Source organism: Prionailurus viverrinus, chromosome B1, assembly GCF_022837055.1.
Source record: "Prionailurus viverrinus isolate Anna chromosome B1, UM_Priviv_1.0, whole genome shotgun sequence".
In the NCBI taxonomy this organism is placed as follows: Eukaryota; Metazoa; Chordata; class Mammalia; order Carnivora; family Felidae; genus Prionailurus; species Prionailurus viverrinus.
In genome coordinates, this window is record NC_062564.1 from 170,547,863 (window position 1) to 170,560,828 (window position 12,966).

General features: G+C 41.3%; 1 protein-coding gene across 4 annotated transcripts in view; it reads left to right on the top strand.

Annotated features, from left to right (window-relative positions):
- ATP8A1 (ATPase phospholipid transporting 8A1) overlaps positions 1 to 12,966 on the top strand; it is a 232,249-nt gene that overhangs the window by 28,146 nt on the left and 191,137 nt on the right. For 3 of the 4 annotated variants that reach the window (XM_047855524.1, XM_047855526.1, XM_047855525.1), the window contains exons 2-4: positions 7,396 to 7,510; positions 8,761 to 8,860; positions 10,027 to 10,125. In XM_047855524.1, coding sequence (XP_047711480.1) covers positions 7,396 to 7,510; positions 8,761 to 8,860; positions 10,027 to 10,125 — 314 coding nt within the window. Of the gene's footprint in view, positions 1 to 7,395; positions 7,511 to 8,760; positions 8,861 to 10,026; positions 10,126 to 12,966 lie in introns of those variants that run through there. The other variant, XM_047855527.1, reaches the window with a different exon arrangement.

Sequence of the window (12,966 nt, forward strand, 5' to 3'; positions counted from 1 at the left end):
GTTAAGTAATTTGCTTAAGACAACCCTAGCTCGGGGCACCTGGTGGCTCAGGTCATGATCTCGTGGGTCAGGAGTTCAAGCCCCGCATCAGGCTCTGTACTGACAGCTCAGGGCCTGGAGCCTGCTTCGGATTCTGTGTGTATGTGTGTCTCTCCCTGCCCCTTCCCTGCTTGCATCCCCCCTCCCCATAAATAAATAAATAAATAAATAAATAAATAAATAAATAAATAAATAAAAATTAAAAAAGCTTTTTAAAAGATGACCCTAGTTCATAACTGATGGACCTGAACTGTATCTCTCACTCCATGGTCTGTGTTCCCAGTTATGATTCTTTAATGCCTTCCTTGAGTATACCGTTGGTTTCAGTATTATCAATTGGTATGTTGTAAAAAGAAAATGATGCATGATTTTTAAGGATAGGAGTGTTTGTATGGAGAATTCTGTTAAGGGGTTGATCATTTGTTGCATTTGTTATTTTTGTTTGTTTGAGTGATAGTGCAAGCAGAGGAGGGGCAGGGAGAGAGGGTGACACGGGATCCGAAGCAGGCCCCACACTGACACAGTGAGCCCGACACAGGGCTCAAACTCATGAACCGTGAGATTATGACCAGAGCCAAAGTTGGATGCTCAACAGACTGAGCTACCCAGGCGCCCCAGTTTTGTTGCATTTAAAATCCTAAATGTCTCCCTCATCTTGGGTTTTAGCTTCAGACAGTGTGTATATGTGACATCATACAGGGGTACGATGGTAATGTGTGCTCTGGAGAGGCTGTAAGGGTCAGAGCAGCTCCACCTCCAAAAAAAAATGTGTATGCATCCATTTCATCTCCTGTCATCACTATGGCACGCAGGCCCCATCATCTTTTACCTGAATTGGCCCAGTAGCCTCGAAACAATCTTCCTGCCTACAACTTTTCAGTGGATTCCTACCACATTAAGAATATATATTCAGGTTTCTTACTGTTTTCCAATCTGGCCCTGCCTCTCCTTATTTGATGCCTTCCTATTCACTGTTACTGATCCTTATGTACCTGGAAATGCCAACCTTATTCTTGTCTTTAAGGCTCTTCCCCAGCTGGGTTTACCCAGCTCTTCCCCAGCTGGGTCATAAGTGGGTGCCAGGTAGTTGCTGGCAATAGATGATAGTCACTACTTACCTTTTCAAACACGGGCCGCATCCTGCTCTTCCCCAGCTGGGTTTACCCTGTCCCTTATTTAATTCCTGGTTGAGGTCCCTCCTCAGCCTCTCCTTGGGGAGGCATTCCCTTACCACTCAGTATAAAGCCACAGTAGTGGTAGTGGTAACAACAGCAACAATGAGAACAGCTAACGTTTAGTGAGCTTTTACTATATACCAGGCATTGTTTTCTGTATTTATTAGCTCATGGGGGCCTCATGACCTCCCTTTGAAGTAGATGCTATTATCATCTCCATCATAAGATGATGAAACTGAAGCAGAGAGGGTTCCGTCAATCACTCTGTCAATCACTTGGTTTATTTTCTTCATCACACTTACCATGATCTATATTTATCTTGCTCTACTCTAGAAAGCCAGTTCCTGAGAGAAGGGACTGTGTCTTATTTTCTGCTGTTCCTGAAGCTTTTTGCTGGGACATAGTAGGCACTTATGCTGAAATATGTTGAGTGAATGCATGAATGAATGAACAAATGAACGAACACATGATCAGTCTTATTGGGGCATGATATTTGTGGTGAAAAATAGAAAATTTCAAAGATGATACTTCGGCTCTAATTGTATGAAAAAGACTCAAAGCTCTTCACTTTAATATCTGTTAGACATTTTTCTTCTCTGTTGCATTATATTGTGTGCATACAAGCATGTGACCATGAATCTGGGCAGAGGAAGAAAGACTATATGTGAATATACTAATTAACCCAGTAGTCACTGGTCATAAGTGGGTGCCAGGTAGTTGCTGGCAATAGATGATAGTCACTACTTACCTTTTCAAACACGGACCGCAGTCTGACTTTGTAACTGAGTTCTACTGTGGGCCATGTAAGGCAGCTGTTGCTGTGAATCATCTGGCTGAAGTAGGGAAATGTTTGTTTTGTTTTTAAATTTCATTGCTCTTCTGAACAAATGATGTATTGACTTTTTTCTCCCTGGTTCCTGGCAAATACTAATCTCATAAGACTTTGGAGCTGAAAAAGAACTTCAGATCCTTAGCCTACCTTCCTCATTTTTACAAGGGGAGAGAAATAACCCCCAGGGATTACATGGTTTTCACAGGGTCACATAAGTACTCAGTGGAAGAACCACAGCTTGCCTCACAACCACCAAGTGGGTTTAATGATCAAACACCCGTTAGGGGAGGATGAACGCTTGTTCACTTCAGGGCCATGATTAGAATGCTGACTCGTCAGCACCTTCTATTTACTCGGTAATGAAAATTATTGCTGAAAGCCGAAATGGTCACCAGGAGGATGTTGCTTCTATATCCCTCTTTAGTAATACAAGGTAGTATCTTCTTGTAGCACATTCAGTGGCTAAAAGTGGTATGTAACTCTTTGCTTCCCTATATTGAAACTCTTGGTCCTTCAGAAGTCTAGAAATAGCATTTGGTTCTGTTATAACTAAGAATGCAGAAATGAGTCTGGTAAAATCCCTGGTTTGTGAAGTAATTTTATCATTTAAATACTAACTTTGCATTAATTGAAATAGTTAAAAACAATTCGGAAAACAAAAGTGCTTTTCTGCTGGGGAAATAATGAGCAGGATATGACACTACATATAGAATTTTCACTGTACCTGGAATTCTGAATTACTGAATCATTGCCTATTCTTTCTTGCATAAATAGGGAAAAGTATCCTCCTTATTCATTTCCACAAAAGCTAGTGCAGAATAGTTTATTTTAGGAGACTGGTTTCCTTCTGATTGGTTTTAAGACATTACGGACATTGGAGGGTGCAATGTTGAAAGAAGCTAATGTGGTTCAGAAGGCACCGTTGAGACTTGCTTCATGTCTGTTCCTTACAGTGCTGTGTGTGACTGTGCCTGCCAGGGTTCGCCCTGTAGCACTTTTAGTTTAGGAAGAGTAATGATGCTATTAGCAGATGTCAAATGCCTGAGTGAACACTGAGGACACAGGGGTGACTAGGGTTTTCCTGGAATATTCAAGATATGGATCTGGTGTCAATATCATTAATTTCTGTGTCTGTACTTGGGACCATATTGAGATGCCCCCCCCCCGCCCCCACTCCCCCAAGAACTTGAAAATGCAGAAAATGAGCTTGCTTTCTTATTTTTTTTGTAAGCTCAACTCATGATAGGAGCAGACTCGCCTGCAAGAGAGACAGATCTGTTCCTAGGCCTGTAAGGTTTGATGGTAAAAATCCCATTCACAGATTAAATGTCAATTTCAACTTGGAGAAGGAGATGGTCAGGAAAGAGGTGAGTCGGGGAGTTAAACGTTGGTAGCACCCTTCCCAGCTCTGTGGAGGGGCAGAGAATTAGTTGTGTGCAACAGATTTGAAGCACAGCCCCATTGCCAGGTATCCCAACAGACTTTGAAGATTTGGGCTCTACAGGTGCGTCTACCCCTGTTGTGAGATTGGGTGCGTCAGGCTGTGCTAGCCCGATGCTGTTAGACTCTTGTCATCTACCAGTGGGTTAATTGATCAGATGTTAAGGGATTGATATGTTACCCATATGTCCAGACCTAACCTGCTTATTTCTATAATGTAAGATGAGAGTTCCTTGAAGATTCTAAGTATAACAGTTACAGACTTTCCCATTCCAGTTTAGTAAGAATACCAGCCTTTCTCCCAGATGCCTTCATGGATTATTCCTGAGGACCTGTGAGGCTAGGCACATGCACTGAGATATTCCTGAGAGTTCCTGAGGTCCCTGTGTCTACTTACTGCTGGCTTGCTGCCACCTGCAAGGAGTAACTAGGGATTCTGGGCCAAATGCTAGGTGGTACTTGTGACACCTGGCTTTCGACATCCTGGGAACGGGCTTCAGGTGCCTGTGGGGTCTCTCTGTCACTGCTGATGGAAGAGCTTGGGTGGCTGAGCTCTCTGGAGCCCTGAAGAGACAGGACAGGGCGACTGGCAGCTCCCATTGGCGGAGTGCCTGGCTCCCTGCTTTCAGTGCAGCTCTCCCTCCCTCCTTCAGTATCACACCTGCGCAGGGCATCCCGCTGCCTGAGCCCCAAGGGTTCATGACCTGATCACCTGCCAAAGGTCCCACCTCCTAATGCCATCAATTTGGGATTACCTGTCTACATATGAATCTGGGGGAGACACCAATGTCCAGTCTATAGCAATCCATATATAAAATTTTGATTATATAAAACCAGGGGGGAAACCTGTATCTAAAACGTGGTGCGGTGAAAGAGAGTTATTAACCGTGCGAGCAGAGGCAAAGCTGCCCGTGTGCTTCATTCAGACTGTAAAATGGATATGACAGCACTCACTTGGGAGCCATGTGGCCTCCAGAGTGACCATCCTCACTCTGCGCCTCTCTACTTGGAAAGCTTTCAGTGGCTCGCTGCCAACCAGAGGATGCGTTCCAGACTTCTTCGCCAGTATGAGAGGTCTCCCGAGATCTGCCCGTGTGCTTTTTCAGCACATCGCACTGCCTTTACCTTGCCCTTTGTCTATGCTTCAGCTCTGTTGCGTCCTCTGCACACAACTGCGTCCCCATACTCGTGTTGCCCACCTCTGTAGAAAGCCTAAGTGATTTTCTGGTTTCATATAGCAACCAACCCCACAGGCAAGCTTTTCTTATACATTTTGTTACCAGCACTTGGCTGCCATTAGTTCTTTATCAATGGGTGGAGAAGCATTTACTTGCCCTCAAAAGAAGAAAAAAAAGAAAAAGAAAAAAAAAGAAAGAAAGAAAAGGCCAAATAACCACTCCTTTGTCATTTGGTGTTTATTCAGCAAACATTTGTTGAGTACCTCCTGTTGGTTGGTACTGGTGTTCGGATGATGAGTAACACACCTTCTGGGTGTGGCCTCTGGGAGTTCCCATTCTGGGAAGGAGAGACAGACTCAGAAGCAGGCAGTAACAAAATCTTCTGATTTGGGTGTTTTGCTGGGGACTGGGAAGTGCAGAGGGCTATGGGAATACAGAGAAGAAACACTGACTTAGCATCTTAGAGTACTTCAGAAGAAACCCTGTCAGCAGGTTTTATAGGAGGAGTTGGAATTGCCTGAATAAAAAGAGAAGAAAACTGGGTTTTTAATAGAATACTGTTGGTGGCTCTTTCTAGGAAAGGGGTAAGGACTGATTTAATCTAGTCTCAGTTAATTCTTACTAGAAGGTAAAAGAAGCAGTTTAATGTTTTATGTTCTTTTAGAACTTCTATGTATTTTTTTTAATGTTTATTTATTTTTGAGAGAGAGAGAGAGAGCACGTGCAGGGGAGGGGCAGAGAGAGAAGGAGACACAGAATCTGAACCAGGCTCCAGGTTGTGAGCTGTCAGCACAGAACCCGACATGGAGCTCAATTTCATGAACCATGAGAACATGACCTGAGCTAAAGTCAGATGCTCAACTGACTGAGCCATCCCGGTACCCTGAGAATTTGTATGTATTTTTAAAGTGTTGTCAACTTTGTGATAAGACGTTACTCAGTTGAAATTGCTTGAATCTGTTGCATTGTTAGAATGATCCTGAGGGACGCCTAGGTGGCTCAGTCCATTAAGTGTCTGACTTTTGATTTCAGCTCAGGTCAGGGTCTCATGGTTTGTGAGATCGAGCCCTGAGTTGGACTCTGCACTATGGAGTCTGCTTAGGACTCTCTCTCCCCCTCTCTCTCTGCCTTTCCCCCACTTGTTCCATCCCTCTTTTTCTGTCTCTCTCTATCTCTCTTTCTGTCTCTCAAAATAAATAAACAGGGGCACCTGGGTAGCTCAGTCGGTTAAATGGACGACTTTGGCTCAAGTCATGATCTCACTGTTTGTGAGTTCGAGCCCCGCCATCAGACTCTTTGCTGCCAGCCTGGAGCCTGCTTCAGATTCTGTATCTTCCTCTCTCTGCCCCTCCCCTACTCACACTCTGCCTCTCAAAAATAAATAAACATTAAAAAAAAATTTTTAGGGGCGCCTACGTGGTTCAGTCAGTTAAGCATCCGACTTCAGCTCAGGTCATGATGATCTCACTGTCCATGAGTTCAAGCCCTGCATCAGGCTCTGTGCTGACAGCTCAGAGCCTGGAGCCTGCTTCAGATTCTGTGTTTCCCTCTCTTTCTGCCCCTCCCCTGCTCGCACTCTGTCTCTCTCTCTCAAAAATAAACACTAGGGGCGCCTGGGTGGCGCAGTCGGTTAAGCGTCCGACTTCAGCCAGGTCACGATCTCGCGGTCCGTGAGTTCGAGCCCCGCGTCAGGCTCTGGGCTGATGGCTCAGAGCCTGGAGCCTGTTTCCGATTCTGTGTCTCCCTCTCTCTCTGCCCCTCCCCCGTTCATGCTCTGTCTCTCTCTGTCCCAAAAATAAATAAACGTTGAAAAAAAAAAAATTTAAAAAAATAAAAATAAAAAAAAAATAAACACTAAAAAACAAAAAACATTTAAAAAAAAAGAAACATAAAAAGAAGGAATGACCCTGAGATGACTTGAAATTGTCTTAAGAAATTTGAAGCTCATTATGAACATAAATTGCAGTTAGTGGAAAGATTAAGATGATTACAGTGAGTTGTGGTCATATCAGAACATGGTGGTTGCCTCTATAAACCTTAATGTTTATCTTGTTTCTGTCTTCACCCAAAAAGGAAAAAAAAAAATCCCAGAGAGGTATTAAATATGTATACTTGGGGCGCCTGGGTGGCGCAGTCGGTTAAGCGTCCGACTTCAGCCAGGTCACGATCTCACGGTCCGTGAGTTCGAGCCCCGCGTCAGGCTCTGGGCTGATGGCTCAGAGCCTAGAGCCTGTTTCCAATTCTGTGTCTCCCTCTCTCTCTGCCCCTCCCCCGTTCATGCTATGTCTCTCTCTGTCCCAAAAATAAATAAACGTTAAATATGTATACTTAAGTTCTTTAAATATATTTTGAATTACCTCTGTCTTATTCTTCTTCTCTAAAACTGTAAAGTCAACTAGTTTAAAATGTTTTGTTACTTTTGGATGGATTCTTACATAACAGAAGGAAACAAGTTGAACATTTATGGGGGAACAATGAGTAAAAATTTGCAAAATTTGCAAAGATTTTAAAATGGGTCAGTTTTTATATGACTATTAAATGCTGACTTTTAGTTGAAATATTAGATGTGGGTATTTTCCTTTTCTATTATGAAGGAAACAAGAACACCAATCAGGGAGAAGCTTATAGCTCTGAACAAATTTTAGAATCTCAAGTAGTTATGAAGTATGTTGTTGTCTGGATGATAAAATGAAATGTTTCTCCTTGAATCAAAAGACTGTCTCTCTTCAAGGTTATGAGAAGACAGATGATGTTTCAGAGAAGACTTCACTGGCTGACCAGGAGGAAATACGGACTATATTCATCAACCAGCCCCAGCTGACAAAATTCTGCAATAACCAAGTCAGGTAGGAACTGCCAGAGATGGCTTGTCAGGCCAGCCATCACAGCGACACCCGATAGGCCATCTCTCCTCTCTGGCCGAAACAAAAATGCTCACCAAGAGCTTTCGGTGAAATCGGTTCATATTTGAGAACTTACTGGAGGCAGTGTGAATTTGCTGTTTTCTTCATCCTCTAGTTAATAAGGAGATATTAATAAGAATCTGGAAGCTGGAAGCAGGTAAACAGAAAGGGTAAACAGCCATACCCTACCAACTGTACCAATTCTATGTATAGTGTCTGTAGGGCGAAAGCTGCTCATGGGTAAATGCCCTTGTCGTAAAGCTGTTACAAGAAGGAGTGGTTATTGTTAGTCAATTATTTGGCTAACAAAATTTAAGATTTAGTAAGAGGCCTTTGCAGTCCCTCACCAAGAACTCCTTTTGGTTAAATAGTCTTTAAATTCTGGCTTTTGATAGCTGTAAGATTGAGTATGGTGCTGAGGAATGGAGGGCTGTTGCGTTCCTGCACTGGTACATTTGCCTTCCAACAACAGCATAAAAATTATCACCGTTGTAAACACTGTTCACTGAGTGGCCTCTGGATGGAGTGAGCACCCCGTTACCCCTCTCACGAGCCCAGTGTTTCTCCAGTGGCCAAATTCCTGGATTTGAGAAATAACCATTTAATATTAATAATTACAGGGGCGCCTGTGTGGCTCAGTCGGTTAAGTGTCCGACTTCGGCTCAGGTCACGATCTCAAGGCTCCTGAATTCGAGCCCCACGGTGGGTTCTATGCTGACAGCTCCGAGCCTGGAACCTGCTTTGGATTCTGTGTCTCCCTCTCTCTCTGCTCCTCTCCCACTCACACTCTGTCTCTGTCTGTCTCTCTCTCAAAAATAAGTAATATTAAAAGAAAAAGTTTCTGGCCTTGCTCAAATTCCTGATTTTTTGGTAAGATTTTATTTTTTATTAGCGTATTATATACTCTCCTAACTAAAGTTGCTTTTCTTTGTAAGCTACTCCTAGTATGTTAAAAAGGATGATCGGCCAAAGAGAACAAAAGAGATTATGCAGAAAATTAAACCCTTACTACTTAATTAGATAAGTCTTTTCATTTACTTTCATCTAGGTTAATGACCATTTGCAGTATTCTCCCAAGTTGAAATAGAGGGCAGCTGTCCATCTCATTTTTTATATGATGGTAATAGAATTTTGTAAATGTGGGTGCTAATTATGGATTAATTTTTTATGCTACCTTTCATTTTGTTTTCTAGCACTGCGAAATACAACATAATCACCTTCCTTCCAAGATTTCTCTACTCTCAGTTCAGAAGAGCTGCTAACTCATTTTTTCTCTTTATTGCACTGCTGCAGGTAAAGTCATGTCATAAAACTTTAGTTCAAAGTCAAATGTTCAGATATTAATAAATGTTTTTGTTAAGCCCATGACCCATCTCCTGAAGCGCATCTAAAACACAGAGAGACAAGCTGGCTGGGGTGGACATTTCCAACTCCTGCTGCAGGCGATATCAGAATTCCACTACTTCTTCAAGCCTTTTGATTCATTTTTGTCAGCTTATTTTTAGCATTCTATACATTCAATATGGCGGGGAGGAAATTTGATGGTAAAGAGGGAGGGAAGTTTTTCTTCAAATAGTAATTAAATATTAATTTGTTTTAGTAACAGTAATAGTTCTGAACCTTAGAATATAAGAATTACCATTTTAAAACATTTCTTTTTGGGGTGCCTGAGTGGCTCAGCCGGTTGAGCCTCCGACTTTGGCTCAGGTCATGATCTTACGGTCCATGAGTTCGACCCCTGCATCGGGCTCTGTGCCAACAGCTCGGAGCCTGGAGCCTGTTTCAGATTCTGTGTCTCCCTCTCTTTCTGACCCTCCCCCGTTCATGCTCTGTCTCTCTGTCTCAAAAATAAATAAACATTAAAAAAAAAATTTTTTTAAACATTTCCTTTTGTAATTGAGTAAGTAGTAATTCAGGGAAAACAAATTTCATTGTATTAAAAAGCATACATTCATTGTAAAAATAATAAGAAAACACAACAAAGCGTAAAAAAATTAAAACTATTATTTTTCCACCACTCAGAGACAACTACCCTGAAATTTGGGGTGTATATTCTCCTGGCCATCTTTCCCCCTGCCCCTCCCAACTCTAAATATTATTTATTCACTTAGCCTACAAAAAGAAGATCGTATAATACATATGTTTTACATTCTGCTTTAACCATACAACAATGCGTGGCTATTTTCCCATGTGGTTCAGTGTGTTTTTAAAATATCAGTTTTAAAGATGGTATGGTATTAATTTAATTCCCCTACATACAACAGCTTGCCATGAAGCGAGCTATCATGTTCTTCCAGCCACTTACTAGATACGAGCCAATTGCCTCACCAGTGTTAGTCTGCCGTGAGAGTAAAATCACTGAAGCATATTTTAAGAGGCACTAGGACGTGGTTGTTTTTAAATATGTTATAAACTTGCTGGTTCTCACTGTATTTCTTTTTTTTTTCCCCCCCAAATAGCAAATACCTGATGTATCACCAACAGGTCGCTACACAACACTGGTTCCTCTCTTATTTATCTTAGCTGTGGCAGCTATCAAAGAGATAATAGAAGATATTGTAAGTATTTGATTTTTTTCATAAACAAATGTGATGGTTATTTTATATACATATTTTTATACATTTTTCTTTCAGTTTAATTCTTGGCAGAGGCTATTTAAAATGCTCATTCAACTTAAAAATATGTAGAATATATTCTGGAGCTCATTCCTCTTAGTTTCTACAGTTTTACTGTTACAGAACACTTGTTAGAGTGTTCTCCACATTTGTAGTTTAGTAATAAAAGAAATGAATTAAAAACATTTTTTTAATGTTTATTTATTTTTGAGAAACAGAAAGAGTGTGAGCAGGGAAGGGGCAGAGAGAGAAGGAGACACAGAATCCGAAGCAGGCTCCAGGCTCTGAGCTGTCAGCACAGAGCCCAACGCGGGGATTGAACTCACGAACTGCGAGCTCATGACCTGAGCCGAAGTTGGACATTTAACCGACTGAGCCACCCATGTGCCCCAAGAAATTAAATGTAATAATTGGCTTGGAGAGAAAACTATATTTGAACATGAATTTCAATTATGCCCAATTTTCAATTTGAACTTTATTTCAAGTTAAACATGGTACCCTCCAAATTATCTAAATGTAAAGGGCTTTTCATGTATTTTTAATTTATATGCATGGTTTTTACTTTATTAAATACTTTTGATTCCTTTTCATCGTTAGTAGTTCTAAGTTTCCTTTTATTTTCTTAAAAGAAAGTACCAACATATATGCTATTTTTATTATTATTCTGTAGTAGCTGAGAAAAGAGGAAGTCCATTTCTCTTTTATAAAATAAGTTCCCCAAAATAAATTCAGACTTTTCTTTTTTCCTCTGTTTTACCGTTATTTTAACTACCTCAGTTGAGGAAGCGAATGTATTTTTTCCTATGCTCTTTAAATACTTGGCCAATCTGAAATGACTTTCTGTCGGGCCTTAGGCAAGTCAGATGGTAAGGTGAGGAAAGGCTGAGACATTCTCTGGGAAGCTCCAATTTAAAGTTGCACAAACATTAATATTATTTCTGTAGAGAATCAAATTGGGAACTCATACGAACGCATGAGCCATAGCTTCGCTAGACTCATTTGAAATGGGTCAAATGTCCATTTGAAGCATCAGTCTCAAAAACCTCCAAGTGTCTAGGAGTACAGACAGAGGTTGTCTGTTTGCATGTCTGTAAAACATCACTATCCTCTTCCCTGGAAATAGCATGCTTGAAGGGAACCACAAACTGAAAATGTCAGGGACTCTCTTTTTACCTGTATTGTTCCACACAGACTTACCTTTAAATCCTTCAAATTGTACTTGGATTTGGCAGTCCATAAGGATCGGTCTTTACTATAATTTGTCACTTTCTTTGCTTTATGTAGTCCCTTTTCTCTCTTTGACATAATTTTGATTAAGCATAGGTTATTTACTAGACATTGTGCTGTTGTTTTTGTACATGTTTTTCCCATTTCATTTCTTCAGTACCTTTAAAAGTTGGATATTAATCCCGTTTTAAAGGTAAGGAAACTGGGGTTTAGGGAGGTCATGAGCCTGTCCAAGAACGCAGTTGGGATCAGAGCTCTGTCTCATCCAGTGCTCTTCTATATTGTAGCAAGTCACCAACAGTAGGATCGATCACATTTATTGAGCTTCTGGGATCCATGTGTTGGTTCGATATCCTTTACATTTATTAAGTCTTACAGCAACTCTTTAAAGGATTATTGATATCCCCCCCATTTTACGGATGAGGGAGAGGAGGTACAGAGGAGCAAGGTCACTTGCTCAGGGTCATCCAGTTAATAACTGGGGCTGTCAGAATTCAAAAGAAGGCAGTTTGGCTCCACAGCCCTGCATTATCATCCCTGCTGTAAGCTGCCTATCTTTCTTCTTTTCCTTCTAACAAACCTCTAAGTTCTCTAGCTATGGTTTTTAGAACCCCTCTCTGTGGAAACGTATAAATATTATTAAAAGGTGAATAAAATATTATCCAAAAGGTGTTTTTCTTTTAAATAGAACTCTTGTTGGCACAATGTAGTAATTGTGTACTATCAGAAAGCAGCTTGCCAGGCAATTCCTGGAGGATATAATAATACTTGTGGGGAGAAATAGTATTACGTGGAGTGCTTTTCCAATAAAATCATTGTTAAGAAATTGAGTAAAATAGGGGCACCCGGGTGGCCCAGTTGGTTAAGCATCTGAGTCTTGATTTGGGCTCAGGTCATGATCTCCTGGTTTGTGAGTTCGAGCCCTGCATTGGGCTCTGTGCTGCCAGCATGGAGCTTGCTTGGGATTCTTTCTCTCCCTCCTTCTCTGCCCCTGCCTTGCTTGTGGGCGCGTGCATGTGTGCTCGCGCGCACTCTCTCTCTCTCTCTCTCAAGGTAAATAAACTGAAAAAAAAAAAAAAAAAAAAAAAGAAACTGAGTAAAATAAGTCCTTAAGAATGGTTTAATAAGACATTTATGTCAACTTGTAAGGTGATAGAAAGTTTGAAAAAGTACTCCCTAGGGGGAAAAAAAAATCAAATGGTTTAGATGATTGCCCAAGGAGTATCTTTATCAGTAATGTATCTTTATCAGTAATTGCAATGAATACGTATATTTGTCCATTCCTTCAATGAAATGTATGAAGCAGTACTTAGGTGCCAAGAATTTACTAGGTTACGTGTAGGATGTGCTGAACTTTTGTTGCAGTAGTAATCATGTCCCAAATATCAGTGGCTTAAACCTAAGTTTCTTTTCACATACTCAAAGACACTGCAGGTATTTTTTCTGGGAGGAAGGGAGGGCAGGACGCACCATGTAGTCACTCAGGGATGCAGCTGAATCAAGGGTCTACTGTGTGGAACGTTGGTGGTCACCAGAGCAGAGGGAGAGAGAATGGAG